The sequence below is a fragment of the Lissotriton vulgaris genome, chromosome 1_1 (genome assembly GCF_964263255.1).
Source record: "Lissotriton vulgaris chromosome 1_1, aLisVul1.2, whole genome shotgun sequence".
Lineage (NCBI taxonomy): Eukaryota > Metazoa > Chordata > Amphibia > Caudata > Salamandridae > Lissotriton > Lissotriton vulgaris.
The window spans coordinates 1,780,715,676-1,780,734,009 of record NC_141685.1 but is presented as its reverse complement, the minus strand read 5'-3'; the positions used below and the strand labels follow the sequence as shown (position 1 = coordinate 1,780,734,009).

The window sequence follows — 18,334 nt, the reverse complement described above, 5'->3', positions numbered from 1 at the left end:
TAATGTTTCAAAATATTTCAGGTGCCTGAGTTGAATGGTGTTATCGAGGTTGCCAGAGTGCTTGTGTAATCCAAGTTTGTACCTGCGTTTGTGACTACAATTCTTCCACTAGTGTAATAAAGATAAGAAAGACCTACTATCTTCATCGGTGTTAAGTCCTGTATTTTGCTTTGTTTCTGGCTAAGTAGGCTTTGCAAAGTTTTACTTTAGAGGATTATGTGACTTCGTTCATTAGCATGAGAACGGCAGACAATCTAAAAGTGTTGAGATACAGTACTCGTGTAGTTCCCTGAAAGGTTAGGTGAATAAATGTCCACTAAGTGGTGGGTCTTTGTCATGGTTTATGGCTGCTAATAGTCTTACAATTTAGTCTTTTAAAAGAGTGTCTCATAATATAAATTGTCAACTGGTAAACTATATTAAGAATTAGACATTTACAAGGGGGTGCAAGTTACTGCCAGTGTCATCTGATTTACAGTTTATTCATTTTAAATGATATAGTTTCTTCAAATTGAAAGCATCTTTTTTTCCCAAAGACTTTTTAGGTTGAATCTGTCAGTCCCATGCGGTGTAACCTTGCTCTCTAGCAAGGTACGTTCGGTGAAGCAGCGTTACCTCCTCTCTAGTGGCTGCTACCTCTTCCCACCTGTCCTCGTCCTCCATCTGTCCCAGTTCCCCTTCCCATGCTGCCCTCACCCCCACCATCAGAACTTGCACGTTTTGAAGGAGCATTTGGGATATAGCAGACGATTATAGCCCTTAAAATTTAGAAGGAGAATTTTCGCTTCCAGTGTAGAGTATTCAGGGATGTACTCTTTAGACTACATAGTTGGTAGGAGAGCACAGCAGAGCTGGAGGTACCAGACGAACTGAGAGCAGTGCATATTGTAGTTTTTGTACTATTTGTAAGTTTTGAAAGGACTTTAGTTACTCATTGTGCATCACATGCCCAATGTAGATATACCAATGGCAGGGGTGTTCAAATTTTTACCGCCCCTCCAACCCTCCACCCCCCATTGTAGTTGTTATTTTACCATTTTAAAAATGCAATCAAATACATGTTTGGCCAACATACTTTTCTGGTCGGGCAGGCTTACTAATGTGTAAAGGTATCCACAGTGTGATTATTGGAAATGGGGATGGATGATTTTGATGGCTATTTGGAGTCCCTTCCCTTTTGACACCTTCTCCCAGCCAGGTTTTAAATGATAAAAGATGTTAGGGATGGGCCATTACAGATTGGTTTACTGCAGCTCATATTTTTTCTGCTGAAACCAAAGCACTATCAGCATAATGCTTCTTTAGGTCCGAACCACTTTAAAAATGCCAGAGAGCTCCAGGAAAGGCAGAGGGAGGGTGGACCAGATTTTCACGTCTCTTGCAAGATTTTCAAGCTGAGCTCCATAGGTTGAGTTCATAGGACCGTGCAATATTCTCTGTAATAAAGACCCCTAGGTATGTAAACCACAGGGGAGTACCCATATTTCAGGTGCCCATGGCATATCCAGTGGGCAGGGGGGAAATAGGGTAGTTCGAGGACTTGTTAGTGTTCATTTGTAGGCCAGAATAGGATCTGAAGAATCTGGGGTCCGATCGTCTCCTGATCGTCTGGGAACATCAAGACATTATCAGCAATCAACGGGAGTCTGGTGCTTAACTCTGAAGGCCATTGGAAGCCCCACAAGAATGTGTTGACTCACACCCAGGCCGCTAGAGCAAACAGCAAGGGGGATAATAGGCAGCCGTGGTGAGTGCCCCCCTCTATCTGGAACCATCTGATGTTGCCCTCCTCCCATGCCTATGCTTGTTCTAAGATTGATAAAGAGCAAGCGCACATAGCCGCTGATCCTTGGCCTGAATCCAAGACGGAGCTTTTCCCAGTCCAATGAATCAAAGTCTTTCCTAAAATCAATCGAGAGCAAGGCTCTGCACCCGGGGCTACCCTTGCATAGTTGAATGGCATTGTGGCCCCTTCTTAAGTTGTGCCAAGTAGCACGATGATATATAAACCTGGATTGATCCGTGTGGACTAGATGGGTAATGACTCCAGTGAGCCTGTTGGCCAGCATATTTTTACTTCCGAATTCAATAGTGAAATTGTCCTTTAGTCTTTGCAGTGTACGTCCTACCCAGGCTTTGGTATTTCTGCCACTCTGAGACCTGGCAGCCGTTCGCCTTGTGTTACAGCCTCCTTGAAAGCCACCAGCAGCAAGGAACTTGCCTGGAGCCAAACCAGATGGCACAACTCTGCTGGAAAGCAGTTGGGTCCTGGCGCTTTGCCCACCTGAAGCTGTGCCAAAGCAGCACGCAGTTCTTCTCAGGTGACCGGAGCCTCCAAGGATTTTTTGATCTGTGGGGGTTAGACAGGGTACTGGCAGGTCTGCCAGCAATTGACGCAGATCTGCTCGGGGTTGCAGAATATGAGCTGTACATGCCCCAATAGTAGGATACGAAAGCACTCGCGATGGACTCAATGTCTGCCACTTATGAGCCGTCCTTGGCAGCTATGTAAACTATAGGGGCACTCGTATCCTTGGGGGGTACACAACCAATGCAAAGTCTTGCTGGCTTTGTTTCCCCATTGGCAAATTTGACTAAGGGTGGCCATTCAGGCTTTTCACACCTCCTCTATGAGTTCCTGCCTAAGCAAAGTTGTCATGTGTTGTTTAGTCCCTCAGGAGGGGCTCCTCCATTGATGCCACGTAGTGGCTCTCAAGACCGAGCACCTTCTGCTCTAGATCTTTAACCTGTCGCTGAGCACGATCTTGTTGACTCTTGAAGTAACTAATAGTATCTACCCAGAGGGTGGTCTTCTGGTGCTCCCACAGCATTCCCTGTCATTTCACCGATCCCTGGTTTCCGGTGAGGAAGCGTTGGCACATGTGCTGACACATCTTTAACTCCTCACTTTGAAGTCTCCAGCAAATCAGGCACCAACCTTTTGCAGCTCGGGGCTGGTGCCTTGGCAAACCACTGCCACCGGTGAATGATCTGAGAGACCCCGCCCCAATAATTGTATATCTAAAGCTCTTCCTTCATAGCATGGCATGAGAAAATGATCTAGCCAGGAGATGGACCAATGGGCTCCAGAGTAAAAAGTATACCCCCTAACCACTGGGTTGTGGGCCCTCCACACGTCTTAACAGGGTCAGGTTGTACCAAAAAGCTCATGAAGCGTCGGACTGCTGCCATTGGCAGCAGAGGTAGAGGAGCGATCTAGAGCCGGCACAACCCATTGAGATCTCCTCCCAGTAGCTTCCTAGCTTTTGGGATTTAACGTAGAGGACCACCCAGCTGTCCCAAAAACTCAGACGCAAGAGGCGGAGGAATAAGCACAAATCAAAGAGATTGGGAAGTTTTGTAGGATGCCTGTCACCGCTACATACCTGCCTAGGTTTTCATGCCATACTTTCGACACCGCCAAGGGTGTGTGTCTTCGGCTCAAGATGGCTGTGCCTCTTGAGCCCCGATGGAAACCCAAGTGATAAACCTGGGCTTAACCCCGGCAAACTAGAAAGGGGCAATGATTGCCAAGTAGGTGAGTCTCCTGTAGCGTCAGGATGTGTGCTTCGGTTTTTGAGGCCGCTTTCAGTATTGCCCCTCGCTTAATCCTGTCAAGCATACCATTAACATTCCACGAGAGGACTGTAAGTTTGCCCAGGGTGACATGCCGCCTTGCCCAAGCCATGTGTTCAGGTGTACCAGTCATTCTCTAACCATGTCAATAAACAATGCGTGCGTGTCACATGTGCCTGTTGTGCATCTGTGTCTGATAGTTCCAGTTGAGGAGTAACCCAAAACAATTCCCAGGTACCCCCTCCCCCACAAGCCCCCACCCCATACTTCTAGAAGTACCCGTTGTGGTATGTCTAGGGGAAGTAGCCAACAGGGCTAACCTGAAATGTGCATCTTCCCTGCCGTGCATACCCCCTACCGAACTAAAGCCAACAAACTCATTAAAGAAAAAAAGGTGAAAAAGAATGAGAGGGCTAGCCTGTGAAACAGTGCAGAGCTCCACGTGCCTTCACTGTATGTTTCAGAGGCACCTACAAACATGTAACCATATAATTATCACTGTGTCCTACAGGGCCCGCAGGCGGCCATTGCAGGCAGTCTGGGCACCTGCTTCCTCCGCCACCGCTTAAGACTCACCCCGCATTAGGCATCTTTCAGGGACTAGGCCCTCCACTCCCTGTAGCGCAACTGCCTTCTCAAACTTTTGCATCATTCTTTGGGAGTATCCCCAGTGCCTCTCCCTACACTCCCCCCCCCCCCCCCCCCCTCCGAGATGAAGGATCTCCAGCGCGCAATGTGGGACATTCCCTGACCGCCTCTAGGGTGTCTAAAAAGAATGTCTTGAACCTTTAGGTGGGCCGGGAAGAGAAGCATATAGGTGACACAAATGGCCTTCAGTTTTTGTTTCACATCCTGGAAGGGTCACCTTTGTTGCTAGACCTTCAGGGTATAATCTGGAAAGATCATCATGGGAGAGGATTGATAGTTCCGTGATCCCACCTTGTGTGCCTCTCTAAGAACAACGTCTCCGTCTGCATAGTTAAGCACCTGAGCGATGAAAGAGTGAGGTTGTGCGCCCATGGTGGATTAGCAATCAGTGCCCTTTGAGCCATGTGAAAGTCAGTAGAGTCCATATAACCCCTCCGCTGATGTGCTAATATTAGTTCCTTATTTCCCGCGCTTAACAACGTGGATCCAGAGTGGAATAAAGGCCATAATTGTGCATTTCCTCTTTCTCATTGTCCAACAGTGTGCCAACACGATGTCTTCTCAGTTCACACCCTATCGTTCTTGTAAGAGGTAGATATCGATCACAGATCTACATACTGTCTGCTTGTGTGTCTGGGTGAACACCACTACTCTGCCGACTACGCAACCTGTCAGGGTCTCCGGCCGAAGGGGTGGAAGGAACACCGTATGAAACTTCTCATGGAGTGGGTGTCGGATAAATTGTTGCGTCGTTCGCCTTCCCCAAAAAGACCTTACAAGGAGCCATCACCCTCCCACAAGGCGCCGAAGACCCAGCTTTCCAAACAAAAGCCTCTCAAGCGACTCTGTGCCTCCCTGATTACCCTGGAGCTGGGCAAGCGTGGAGCAGATGAAAGAATATTTTATTTCTCTTAAACGGGTCTTCGATCCCTTGACTCCATCTGGTGCGGTTTCCAACCCCAAAGAGGTAGGGAGTACCCGGCTGCCTCTTTGCCAATGGCTTCGACCTCTTCCACAGCGGGACCCCCTATATCCGTTAGCAGATTCAAAACGGTGCCGGTGCTTAACCCTCCGGGGTTCAAACCTTCGGCGACGGTGTCTCTCCAGTCAGTCGGTGCCAGACGTTGTCAGGTACAGCTGCGCCACTAATTGTAGATCCGTCTACCAGGGTTTTACAGGCGGAGAGGAGGATGTGGGGCAAATTCTACTTGGTGCTCTTGCCTAACCACCGTGGAAGAAAACTGGCTGATTGATCTCGGGGATGCTAGCGGTCTACAGTCACAGACTTGCTCCCTCCCCTCTGGACATTGCAACGGAGGATAGTTTCTCTTTGTCAGAGGTTCTGGACAGAGCGGCTACAATTTAGCATTGTCAATTTCCTGCTGTGCAACTAGCCACCGACCCCTTGATGCAGGTTCTCCGCCAAGGTGAGATGTAAGTGTTCCCATTACTCCCTTACAATGAGTCCCTATTGGACATACTGTTGGGGACTTGGGAACAACCCATCACAGGCCACTGGCATCTCCCAGCCCCAGGAGACTCCCACTGCCTCTTACGCCATCCCACCACTGGAGGATTGGTGATACAGGCTGCTACCGCATAGGCAGAACCTTCGGTCCTTCCGGTGGTGCCTCCCAGCAAGGACGCCAGATGGTTAGATAATTGTGGACAGGGTTTCTTCTCTTCTGTCAGTGCAGCCTTGCGATCTTTAAATACTGCTTACGTTTTAGGCAGAATGTCTCATGCTCTATGGGACTCTGTCAAACAGTGCTTGTCCTTGTTGTCAGAGGAAGCTAAACCGGAGCTCCTTCAAGTAGTATAGGATGGTCTGGAAGCCACCAAGTTTGTTATTAAGTGTAGTATGGACACCACCGATTCTGTCAGTATAGGTACGGCTCAGGCTGTGGTACTGCGCAGGCATGCATGGCTGCAGAAATCTAGATTCTAGGAGCCTGTCAAAGACGCTCAGCAAAATATGCCTTTTTATGGCAGTTATCTCTTTGGAGAGCCTCCTGTTTCAGCCCTTTGTCGGTTGAAGGCTAATCGACCTGATAAATCAACCTTATAGGTTAGTAATTATATTTTATATTTGGCTTCAGAGCGATATGATACAAATCTGAGTTCAGACTGTTTTTGTTAGCAACACCATTTTGAGATAACACAATTATTCTGTTTGTTATCCCGCACTCCTTTTAGGAATTCCTTCTCTATTCCACTTGTGGCGCACGATTAGTGCTGTATTTTCTTTCTCTGCTAGGTGCAGAATTGCCCTGTACTATGTGCAGAATTGCCTCCTACACTGTATGCAGCAGGTTTATCGGCTTTATTCGAAATGATTTTTTCCACAGCTTGTTGAGTTGTACTTACCCTGTGTGGGGTATCTCTAGTACACTTTAGTCCAGCGTTTGTTTATATCTGTATACCTTTTGTATATGCATGTCCATTTCCTGTATCCCTCAATAGGAAGAAAGGTTCTTCGCCTTGCATGGGCATGGTGTATGTTGTTTACTCTGCTTCTTCAGATATATATTAGATGTAGGTATGGATATTGTTTGTAATTATATCTTATGGATATCTGTTGTTTGCTTTACCTATTCGAATATATCTTCATGTATTTAGCCCTGTGGGCTTTCCAGATGTGATGTTTCTGGGCTCCTTCATCACACACTTCCCATATGACGTCATCGTACCTGTGGTAGATACTGGCCTCTTTCTAACCACATGGCCTAATGAGGTCCTCTACCCATATGTATATTGACCATACCTTAATGCCTTCTGCACATATTTGTAGTCAAGCTACTATATATATATATATATCTCCTCTGGTATGTTATTTATAGTGGCCCATTCCTTAATGTGTTTGTTCATACGCATCGTCTTATATGTTGCAGTTCCTCTTTCACATTGACACGGTCTACCCGTCCGTACTTCAGTGGGACTGCCTGTAGGCGCCATGTTTTCCTTTTGTAGATGGCACGTTTTACTTTTGTAGATGGCACATAACACTCCTGACTATAGGGGCCCAGTGAATTTTCCTGCTTCTGGGGGGTTTCAATTATAGATCGGAACACTCTTTAGTTGTGTTTTGGTTCCCTTATACTGGTTGTCACATGCCTGGGCTGTAACCTTACACTGCCTTTGCATGTGCTTTCGCCGTTGGCATGATGCAATGCTATGCGTTACTCTTTCTGCTCCCTTTTCAGGAGCATTAGTTCCTCTATTGGGCTTTCTATACGGCTATGCTGGTTTCCTCACCATTGACCCTTCAGACGACTGCATTTTGCGTGCTTCCGCCTTGGATTGGTGTGTCGCTCTGCATTGCTATGATTGTCTCCCCTTTTCTGGCGTGTTAATTCCTCTATTAGCAGTTTTTCTGGCTATGATGGTCCATTGTCCATCAGCGGTAGAGGCGCTACCCTCCTGGTTCTGCCACTGGTTACTTCTCCCTCTTCTTCTTTCTCATTCAGGCTTTTGTCCCTCAGGGGATGGTCCCTTTCTTTTCATTCCTCTATTGCAGATGGTTGGTACTTGATTTTTTTCGTTATGGTCCCTATTTGCCTTTATGTGGATTGGTTAGATATATCTATTTGCTACCTGCTACTTTCTTCCTTATGGAATCATTGCTACAAATTAATCTATTCCTTCTGCGGTCTGGAGACGTTTTCTATGTCACCTGGTCGTCTCTATTTGCAACCTTTATTATCAAGTTCAGCTGCACTTGTTGTCCGATGCTGCATTGCTCTATAGGGATTTTTCTTCGGTGCACCCCTTTTTCCATATTATGCTACCTCCTGTTATGGTGATTTCCATGCATATCTCTCTTCTCTTCGTTGCGGACATAGGGTTGTTTTCTAAGCACTGTACTACTCCATTTGCCATGTTGTCATATTGGTGCGTCGTGCCGTTATTCCTGTGATTCTTCCATAGTATTTGTATACCTTTCCCTTGGGCTAGGATAGCATTCTCTTGCACTTCCCTTTTTTTCCAAGGGGATGTACACGTATAGCTAGATTCCCTTTGTGTATCTTAATAAGATCCTATGTCTGGAAGCTTACAGATATGTGTATATTTCATGGAATTATCTATAGCTTGTTGTTATATTTATGGGGCTTCTTGTGAGTATAGTTATTGCGATTGTTTTTCTTCGCTATTATGATTACTCCGCAATATTAGGATATTGCTCAGTGGTTTCTAAGAGGTTCTGTGTTCCACATGTCCTATTAAGTGTCCTAGATTCGTCCTATGATTGCATTGGCTTTATTAGGTCAGTTACTGGCATTTCGTCTTACCATGGATAATTTCTGTTTACACTGTAGGTGTTATCTGGTCTACACTGTGGTGGTTTGAGTAGTGGTTACCATGTAAACCTGGGTCAGATGCTGTCGAGGTCGCATCTGCTTCTTTTTTCCCTACTGTGACAGGTCAACCGGCATTATGTTCCCCTGGTTTTCGCCACCTGCCTTCTTATCGGGGCTTGTGGTGATTAGGTTACTATGTGTTGAACTTTCACAAAGTGTCTCCTCAGTTGTCCTTTCCCCCGGTCTTTTTTTGTTTTCTGACTTGGTTCATATTATTTGTACATTCTTTATAGTCCCAGTTCACAGAACCTCCTTCGGGGATGGTATGGCTTGGGTGTCTGATTCTTTGTAAGGAATCTGCAGCTAGATGTCTCTAACAGATGGACAAGTTAATTACCTTCGGTAACCATGTATCTGGTAGAGACAGGATCTAGCTGCAGATTCCTTGCGCCCCTCCCACCCTCCCCGCAAATTTTGTTTTCTTTCTTCATTTATATTGAGTCAGTTTTTTGGGATGCTCTATTTGTAGACATTCTTGTTTTGTTGTAGGCTCATGAGATATCTTTCCTGTGGATGTCCTGGTTGTGTTGCAGGTTTGTTCCTGCTTATTTTCAGTACTGTGGTACCTTGGTGGGTATGTCTATTTCTTGGAGGGGCAGAAGGACATTGCTGTTCCTGCTTTCTGCCCGGAGTCTTTTTGGACCTCTTGCATTCTTGACTATTTTCTTCTTCCTTTGCATTCAACAGATACTCTATTGTCTTGGCACCCTGTTCCAATAGCTAGTTTTGGTATGGGGCTCCAGGTTTTGAGTGCAGACTATAGGCACAAAGAAACTGACATCGGCGGAGGGGGTTATATGGACTCCACTGACGTCACATCTGTGGACGACATCGCTGCGGAATCGCTCAACTCCCTCAGCCAGAATACAGGCGTACTGTGGGGAAAACTTCCGGATCCCATCTGGGGCCTGGGGAGGATTCTAAGTAAGGAGTCTGCGGCTAAATCCTGTTTCTACCAGAGACATTTATACTGAAGGTAAATAACTTGTTCTTTGACACCTCTCCCATAGGAACCCAGCTTAGCACCAGTTGTACATCAGTGTGGTATATGCAGTCCCCTTAGCACATTCTAGTATGCCCACATTGCGCTAGCTGTTGTGACGTGATCTTCCTTCTGCCTCCAACTGTCCAACTAAGCGCTGCAGAGTTAAGAAGTGAGCCTCAGGTGACTTGACTGTCTTCAGTCACAGACACCCTACTCTCTACTTCTGTGACCCTGTGAAATGTATTCTGGAAAGTCTTGTCTGATCATAACCAGGTTAACCTTTAGTTCCCCCATCTTGCCCTCCAATGAGTCTTTAAGATTTTGAATTGCATATAGTATAGAGGATGTATGTGGTCCACTCCCAGTTGCTCCTTCCTTGCGAACAGTGTGTTTAGTGAAATTATCAATCTTTTGATGGGAGTCTGTGACCGCCCGTTTGTCTCTCACCATGATGTGTCTAAGGGGGAACCATAGCTGTCAGAGTCAAGGAGGCAAGTCTTAGCTAATCTGCCCAATGTGCCGCCCACCCACAGCCCCAGTGGGGCATACTCATTATGCCAGTCTAGAGTCGTAGAAGTGATCTCTGGCTGATGAGGCACTTGTTTTTACAAAGCAGGCCACGCTCCTGGTGTGCTAGGTCGGTCAAGTCGCAGGGGGCCAGGATGAATCAGATGCAGAGGAATCACCCTAACTCAGCCTCCAGTGCCTCGCAGCCGTGGGATAGGGGGACTGCGGGCAATCCCCAATGAGCAGGTAGAGAATCCAGAGAGGCCCGACCCAGGCCAGGCAGCATCCATGGCAGACCCTCCACTCTGGCAGTCCCCCACAGCCTAAGGGTCGGTCACTGCCCTCAATACAGGTCGTCAAGCACTCCCCTTTCTTTGGATAACTGTGTCCAACCCACAGGTAGCCCTGTGGAAGGGGCGGGGGGGGCAATTGTCTACCTAGCACCGTGATTCCGCTGCAGCCCACGTCACTCCCCAGACGGGCCAAAGTTGCACTGCTTTCACTTACGCAGTGGGGCCACTCCCCATTGCATTGCATGCCTCTAGGTCCTCCACTGGCCTCTATGCACACATTTGTGTAGTCACCCGACATACGTGCAGGCATCCAGATTTTTTTCGCCTGAGAAGCATAGAGGCAAGCCCATCCCGGCAGGCCCCACCAAATTCAGTCATTAGACCTCCACTTAGTCCCCCAACGCCTCATAGGGTAGGCAGAGAGCTCACAACAGTAGGAAAGCAGGGGGTTGAGAGAGAGTGAGAGGGGAAATACGACAGTCCCCAGCGCCTCGATCAAGTATGCGGTTTGAGCACTACCTCAGCCCTCGACCGCCGAGGCCTTCAACTTCGTAGCCTCCTGGCGGCCTCAAGCACTCCCCGCCAGGCTCTGGGAATGTGCTAAAGTTCCTTACTGCAGCGTTCGCAGTGCTCAGCAGCTACCAGGGTTGAAGTTCCTTGCAGCCATATTGGGCTCCCATCTCGGAGGTTGCTATTAAGTCTGCCAGTGCCCACTAGGATGTCTATTCATCTGGGCCCAATAAATATCAATGGGTGGGGGGAGGAGGGGTCCCTCTTCGCTGTAGTTTACGGACATGATCCAGTTGTGCGGCGCAGGACCCACCATACACTGCCCCAAAGTGAGGCTGTGGATCAACCAATATGCATCCTTGCAGTCCACAAATGTCTCTCCTCCCAAAGCGAGTGCTTCTCTCTCACCTTCCAAGCCGCATCCAAATAGCCACGCATCTCCAGGACCCCTCCGACCCCCAGGCGTCGTTCTGTAATATCATTCAGCCTCACTAGGCCCCTTCTGCTTTATCTATGGGCTTCGTTTCACCTCACCTCCAGGGATGGTTGTGGCAGCACCAGGCGCTGCTATCTGAGGTCATGAGTAGCAAATCCAGATCCCCAGGGTGGTGGTTATCAGAGTCCTTCAGATGGCCAAAAGGGGTCCTCCCCATCTCCTGGACCTGGCGCTAGTCCATGAGTCTCTCTCCTGTGACTCTCCCAGCTCATCTCTGCGTGAGGCCGCTGTTACAGCCACCGCTTGGGCCTGCTGGCCACAATCACGCTCAGCCCGTGGCTCACAATGCTGCAGTGGTAGCCATTTCCCTCAGCTGTGCGTTGATTCTCTGCACAGGAGAGGTGCCTGATGTCAGGCGCCGATAAACACACAACCCGGGTAAGAGTGTCCCGGCGAGCGGTAGGTACAGTTGGATTGCAGGCACTGTACGACGGAGTTCCTTTAAGGAGTGACCGCCATGCTCTGCAGTCAAACCACGCCCCGTGCTGACGGTTTAAACTTACTTTTGTACCCGGATTTCTCTTACTTGAGACTGGGAAACATCTTTAAGAATATGAATGGTTGCTTTGTGTGTAAGGTGAATGGTTGTGAGTCCTTATTTTCTCTTATAAGAAATTTCCATATTCCATTTTCAGGATAATTTGAAATAGGGTATTTTACGTGAATGAAATGATACAACAATCTAACATTGATGGATCAAGATTATATTTTTTTGTAAGATATAGTTGTCAAATTATATTATACTTTTTACTTTTCAGTACAAGGTGATTGTCCCGAAAATCGGAAATATACAAGATCTTTGCACAGGACTGTCAGCTTTGTCCGGAATTCCTGCAGATAAGGTGAGCCACTTTGATAGCATAATATCAACATGTATAACTTGGTGTTAAAGATGTTCAAAATGTAAATGTGACTGTTTTCTTTCTGTTTAGATGATAGTTACAGATATTTACAATCACAGGTTTCACAGGATATTTGCCACAGATGAAAACTTAAGTAATATTATGGAACGGGATGACATTTATGTGTAAGTACTATCCGTATGATGTGCTTTACTTGTTTGCTTGGAATGATTTGGTTTCCCCGTCTGAAACTATTTGTTTCTTTTTTCAGTATAAATGTTTTTATCCATGAAAATAGATGTCATGTGCATCACTTATGCATTCTGTACAGGCTAATACCAACAAATATTTCCTCTTACTTTAAAAATTCAAATGTGATTTTGAATATTGGCTTGGCTGAAGAAACACATTTATTATTTCAGATGCATGATGAACTGCAAAGTATTTGAAAATTATGACCCCATATAGTGTATAAAATATTGGAATTGCATTTGAAAATTGCAGAGTAAGAACTGATATCCGCCATTGGAACTCCACTAACTTCCCAAGACTTCTGCTTAGTTTAGAGCCCAAAGAACCGGTTTCCCTACATGAAATTTACTTTGGACAACAATCAGTCAACTGGATGTTTGTCAGCCAAAAGGGCCTCCATTGACCTGTACTTCAGGTATCCGCAGATATTAACCACTTCCATGCTCATGACGAGCTCAGCTCGTCATGCAGTACACTGCTCATGGGATTTACAGACCGTCAGCACAGGAGGAAAAAAGTCAAAGCAGCCAAGGTGTTAACACAAAATTTCTTCTTCGACGTCCACATCTCTGTTTTGTATGAAAGACTGATGCATTAGTATGTATAACCATACCATTCTACACATCTTCTGTTTAAATCTGCATTATTGATTTTGTTGATGAAGCAGGCTATATTTAGGGAGTTTACAGCTCAGGATTTGAGGCAACTATGGCTCAATAATATATAATATTGTTACCTGTGATGTACAAGATGACAATATGAGGAGTCAACGTTCACCGCAATGAGAAGAAGTACATATGTTAATATAATAGTGTAAGATCGCATTCAGGTGCCCATCAAGAGTGTTACCGAGTCCTTGTGTGCTTCTGCCTGTGGAGTTGAGAACATGCGGTGAGAAAGTGGGAAAGGGCCCATTACTAGGCCATTGACACTGTAGTACATCACATTAGTGAAGGAAGGAAAGAAAAGTAAATAACGTAGAACAAAAATGTAAATCGGTCCATCTTGGGTTTTGCCCTTTCCCCTGTGCTCTCCACCAATCCTCCAATAAAGAAAACTATCAAGGTACATACAAACCCATTAATGACCACAGCAGATCTTTCGCTACAGATGAGGGCTATCACTACACCGCTATCTCGGCCATGTAGTGTAGAGTAGCAATCTAGGTTACCATGCATATCCCACCTGTTTTTGCCTCCACATCAGTGTGCCCTGAGTCTCAGTGCTGGTCTAGTCAGAAGTTTTGTTATTTAATGTTCCAGTTGACAGCTATAGGCATTTTACGCAGCCTAGAGTGTCTTCTTTGTGTAGTGCAACACTTTCGGCCTGTGCCCACACCAGCAGTGATTGCCACCATGTCAGTAATGGGGTGGTTCAGGTGATTCCATTCCCTAATAATTAAGCATTTTGCCACTATCAAACCCAGATAAAGAAATTGAGATGTGACCCTTTGCTTCTTATTTATGTGAATGAGTCCTAAGATGCATGCCTCCCATGTGTGTAGATTTGTGCAGCCTGTGCAGGCGTTGAGTTGGGTAGTTACATGTCGCCAGAAAGTGTAGAGATGAGGACATGCCCACAGCATGTGAAGGAGGTCTGCATCTCATTAATGACCTCTGGGGCAGTGTGGGTCTGTTCGTTCATAGTGTAGGAGAGTAGGCTCTGCTTCCTATGGTTACCCCATCTTTTTGCTGTGATTCTCTGTTTTTTCGACTTTAGTGTGGCTGTGGGCCTGCCAATCAGACCCACAGCCCAGCTGTTCTCTCTCTAAATTGATACCATGTACTTAAGGTACATACCAGATTGGTTACTGGGTCACCCTTGTGAGCCCTTGTATAGTGTACCATAGGTACCCTGGGCATAGGTGCACCTTAGGGCTACCAGGGGCTGCAGCATGTATTGTGCCATCCCTGGTTTGCCTTCCAAACTGACACCACAGGTCTGTTCACACAGCCTGGGTAAGGTGGTGTAATCACCCCTTACTTGGATATAGTATACCTATATCTATATATACATATACACACATATACACCTATAAGTCACTCCTATGGCAGGCCTTAACAATCCTGGAGGCAGAGTGCTTGGCTTTATGTGAGAGGGTGCCCTAGCATGAGCTGAGCCCCTCTGCAGCTTTCGGAACCATCTCCTTATAGCTGTTCTATGATGTAGCCATACCATATACTCTTAAGTGCATTATAATCCTCGCGGTTAATGCTAACTTTGGTTTGGCTTTATCAAAACATGTTGTTTAAGGTGTCAAACACTTTGAAATACTACCCCCCTGCCAGTCCTGGCGGCGGGGTAGCATTCCACCCTTCTAGAGGGAGAAGACATGTAGTTACTGGTTTACCCGGTGTTGGACTTGGCCTTTTTCCCCCAAAATTTTTCGCTTTTTGCCCCCCTAATTTGAATGACTCCCCCATGGTATTAAATGTGTATGGACCATGTGTGGTAAGAGTTGCCCTATTGTAAAATTAAATGTTACTAAATGGTGTGCAGAAAACAATCCCCATTTTAAAAATGTACCTGACTAAAATGTACTGTGTTCTTAAAATGGATGCCATGGCCATGGGTTTTGCCACTGGACTACCATCGGTCAGCGGTCTAGATAATATTACCCAGCTACCCCTAGCTTTTGGAGGGAAAGCCTGGCACCCAGGGTGCTCACCCCCTCCCCTAGAACCAGTTTAGGCTAGATGTGCCAACATTCTAGAAGGTCCTGGCACTGCCTGGGAGGAGGGTATAAATAGGGAGAAGTGCCACCAGAAAGTCAGTCAGCGCTGGGACAAAGAAGGGAGGGGACCTGCTGTGAGGTGCTACCGCCACATGGGCCTGTGAGCTGGGCCCTGCACCCCTATAAACCCCCCCCCCGCTGCTGTCCCCATGGGCCCCTGACAAGGGAGGGCCCCTACCCAGGTCACTGACGTTGTTTTGACCGGGTACCACGCCAGCACTGAGTGAAGAAGCGCCCAGGAGGTGAGGAGTGTGCCCCTGAGGAGGACTGTGGGACTGTTCACCCCCCCCCCCCCCTGTGAGGTGTGCTGCCAGGTGCTGTGCTGCAATAGCGCTGTTTTGGGGAGGTGGATGCCCCCAGGGAAGCTGTGGCCCCTTTGGAAGCTCTGGGCTGTGAGGTACCTATGGTGAAGGGCTGTGGACAGCTGACTGGCGTAAACTGCAGTAACGCCCCCTAAGCGCTGGGAGTCCAAAGACTGATACTGCCTGTGGAGCTGCCTGGGGACTATTGTGCCCCCAAGGGACTGTGCCCTGTGATTGGTGTGGCCCCCAAAGTGCTGTTGGCCCTGAGGACTGTGTGGGCAGAGGGAGGAGTAGTGCGCTGTGAATAGCGCCATTCTCCTGAGGAGAATCACGCTGGAGGAGCCTACCCTCGTGTCAGCGCGCTGTCTGCCGTATAATTAATTAATTAAGAAGGGAGCCTACCCCATATCGCAGCCGGAGATCACCGTCGCAGCCCGGGTGCTGAGGAGACTGTGAGGGGACTTTATAACAAGAAAGGGAGCCTACCCCTTGTCCTGTCCTCGCGCTGTGTGGCAGCGCCGAAAATCACCGCGGCGGCCCGGCGCTGCCTTGAGGAGACCCCCCCCTTGTTGGGGTGTGCATCGTTGCGTCAGCGCCCGATGCCAGGAGGGGGCCGCCGAAGCAGAGAGAGGGCCGCGCTAGGCCCTGAAGCCGTTCCGGCCCGTAACACGTGACGGGGGGCCAGGCCGCGTCTTCGGCCCGCCCCCGCCGCGCGCGGATTGGCCTGCGCGGCCGTGACCTCTGAAGGCCCTGCAGGGATTGGCTGTTGGCCGGGAAGGCCCAGAGAAGGTGAATCCAAGCCCCGGGTCCCCGTGAGGTAGGAGGGGGACCCGGGTGAAGAGTCGTTGCGGAGCCCCGATTGAGAGTGACCGGAGCAGGAGCCTACCCTGCCGGTCTGTGCCCTGAATGTGGGGCCAGGAGGATAGGCGGGGCCGGGGCACACTGTCGGTGCCAGCCCCGCCTCCCCAAACAGAGCCGGGAGAGAGGCCGTCGAAGGAGGCCAGCCGGAGCGGGTGCCCACACTGCCGGTGAGTCCCCCGCCCCGCTCAGGAGTAAGGAGGGGCCCGGCGTCTGGTGAGTGACTGCAGGAACTGCCGGAGGCACCGGGGAGAAGCTCAGGAGGAGTAGAGTGCTGCCGGGGCCCCGTGGAGGAAGGGAAGCATCACGTTCACACCGCGAGTAAGGGAGCCATCCCATCTGTAGCCCTGAGGGCGTGCGGACCGCGGGAGGGTCGGAACGTCCCCCCCCCACCTCACCTGAGGCCGAAGAAGCCTGCAGTCGTGCGGAGGCCATTTCTGAGACCCCGGACCCCAGGGAAGAAGAAGGGCCCGGGCAGCTGGCAGAAGTTGTTGCGGGCCCCAGAGGTCGGGGGAGCCCTGCCCCAGAGCATCCGGAGCTGCGTAGGAGGAGCCTCGCACCCGCAGGAGTCCCGGTGAGTGGGGCTGTGTGTGTAGTGGAGTTGGGGGGGTGAGTCGGGGCATAAATCGGTGCCCGCCCCTGGGACAACCCTGAATTTACAGGTGCCCCATCTGGCAGTGGGCACCTGCACCTGACGAAGTCTGGAGACGGGGCATAGGGTTGGTGCCCCCCCCCCCTTTCTTTGGGGAGACTGTTGCTGGGCCCTGTTGGCCCTAACTCACCGGAGGGAGAGTCCTAGAACTGGGCAAGGACCACAGTTATGCCCCGGGACCGATACAGGGACGAAGTAACCCCTGGCTAGGTGTTAGGCACTGCGGAGTGAAGGTCTGGGTAACTCAGCCTGTTTGTTAATGGCTCGTTTATCCCCGAGTCCTGCAATGGTGATTGGCCATGTTTATTTCTAATTAGGATGCTGGTTGCCCCATGGTAACGCAGCGTTTCCATGTTACCTGTCAAGGTGTGGTGCGCTTACGTGCCTAGTTTGAATTGTAGGCTGTTTACCCTGCTAATGAGAATATGCTAATGTTATGCTTACCCTAAGGTTTATAAGGTCCAGGTATACTGGTGTTTTACACATGATGGGTGTTGGGGTGCTTTCGTGCCCTTTTAGGGCAGGTGTGCCTAAGCTGGCCTGACGAGTTATTCTAGGCCCTGTTTATGCCCCTTGATAATGAGCCTGCCGTATTGATTTCTGACAGGTGCTCCTGTCTAGTATGTGCTGTAATGTTATGTTGTTTTTCCTTACAGGGGTGGGGATTGGCGTCATAACGCCTGAGGTGTATTTATGCATGATGTTGGATTTTGAAATTACAGCCAACCTCCCGAGGATGAGAGCCTGAGTTGGCCCCGCCAGATTGGCCTCAGGTCTAGTGTTTAATTAACCATCCTTTTTCCTTTCAGCATGGACTTTGGACTCAACCCTTTTTGTCCCATGTAAATAATCCCCCACTGAAGTACTTGGCTCTGGTGCCAGTTGGCGCCTTGTTGTGACTACCACTATTCTGTTCCTTTTTACCTTGCAGGTTGGAGACATCACTAAACTTAATCTTTTTCCAACCAAAGGTGGTGTCGTGACTCTTTTGTGGTGTGATTGGTGTGTCGTCTGTGGGTACTGCGTGAATGCTTCACATGTCCTCGAAGTTTGGCCTGCCCTCTTGATGCCATGCTACCCCGTTGGAGATCTGGGTAACCCCCATTTCTTACACCCGGTTAAAGTTAAACAGAGCCTCGTCATCACAAAAGGGATGCTGCTGCCACAGACACGAGTCTGACCTCCTGTTGCTGGACGAAACTCTGGCAGGGGAGGCCTGGACAATAGGTTTCCTGTCCAGGGAGGTGCCAGCACCCCCCAGACAGGTTTTTATGTATTGGGGCAGGGAGGGCTGCATTCAGTGAATGCTTTCCAGACACTG

General features: G+C 48.7%; 1 protein-coding gene across 6 annotated transcripts in view; it reads left to right on the top strand.

The window, feature by feature from the left end:
* The window catches only part of USP15 (ubiquitin specific peptidase 15), an 829,830-nt gene that overhangs the window by 395,944 nt on the left and 415,552 nt on the right, over positions 1–18,334 (top strand). For all 6 annotated transcript variants that reach the window (XM_086919102.1, XM_086919100.1, XM_086919101.1 and 3 more), the window contains 2 exons: positions 12,132–12,215; positions 12,306–12,400. In XM_086919102.1, the coding sequence (XP_086775228.1) occupies positions 12,132–12,215; positions 12,306–12,400 (179 nt within the window). The remainder of the gene's footprint in view (positions 1–12,131; positions 12,216–12,305; positions 12,401–18,334) is intronic.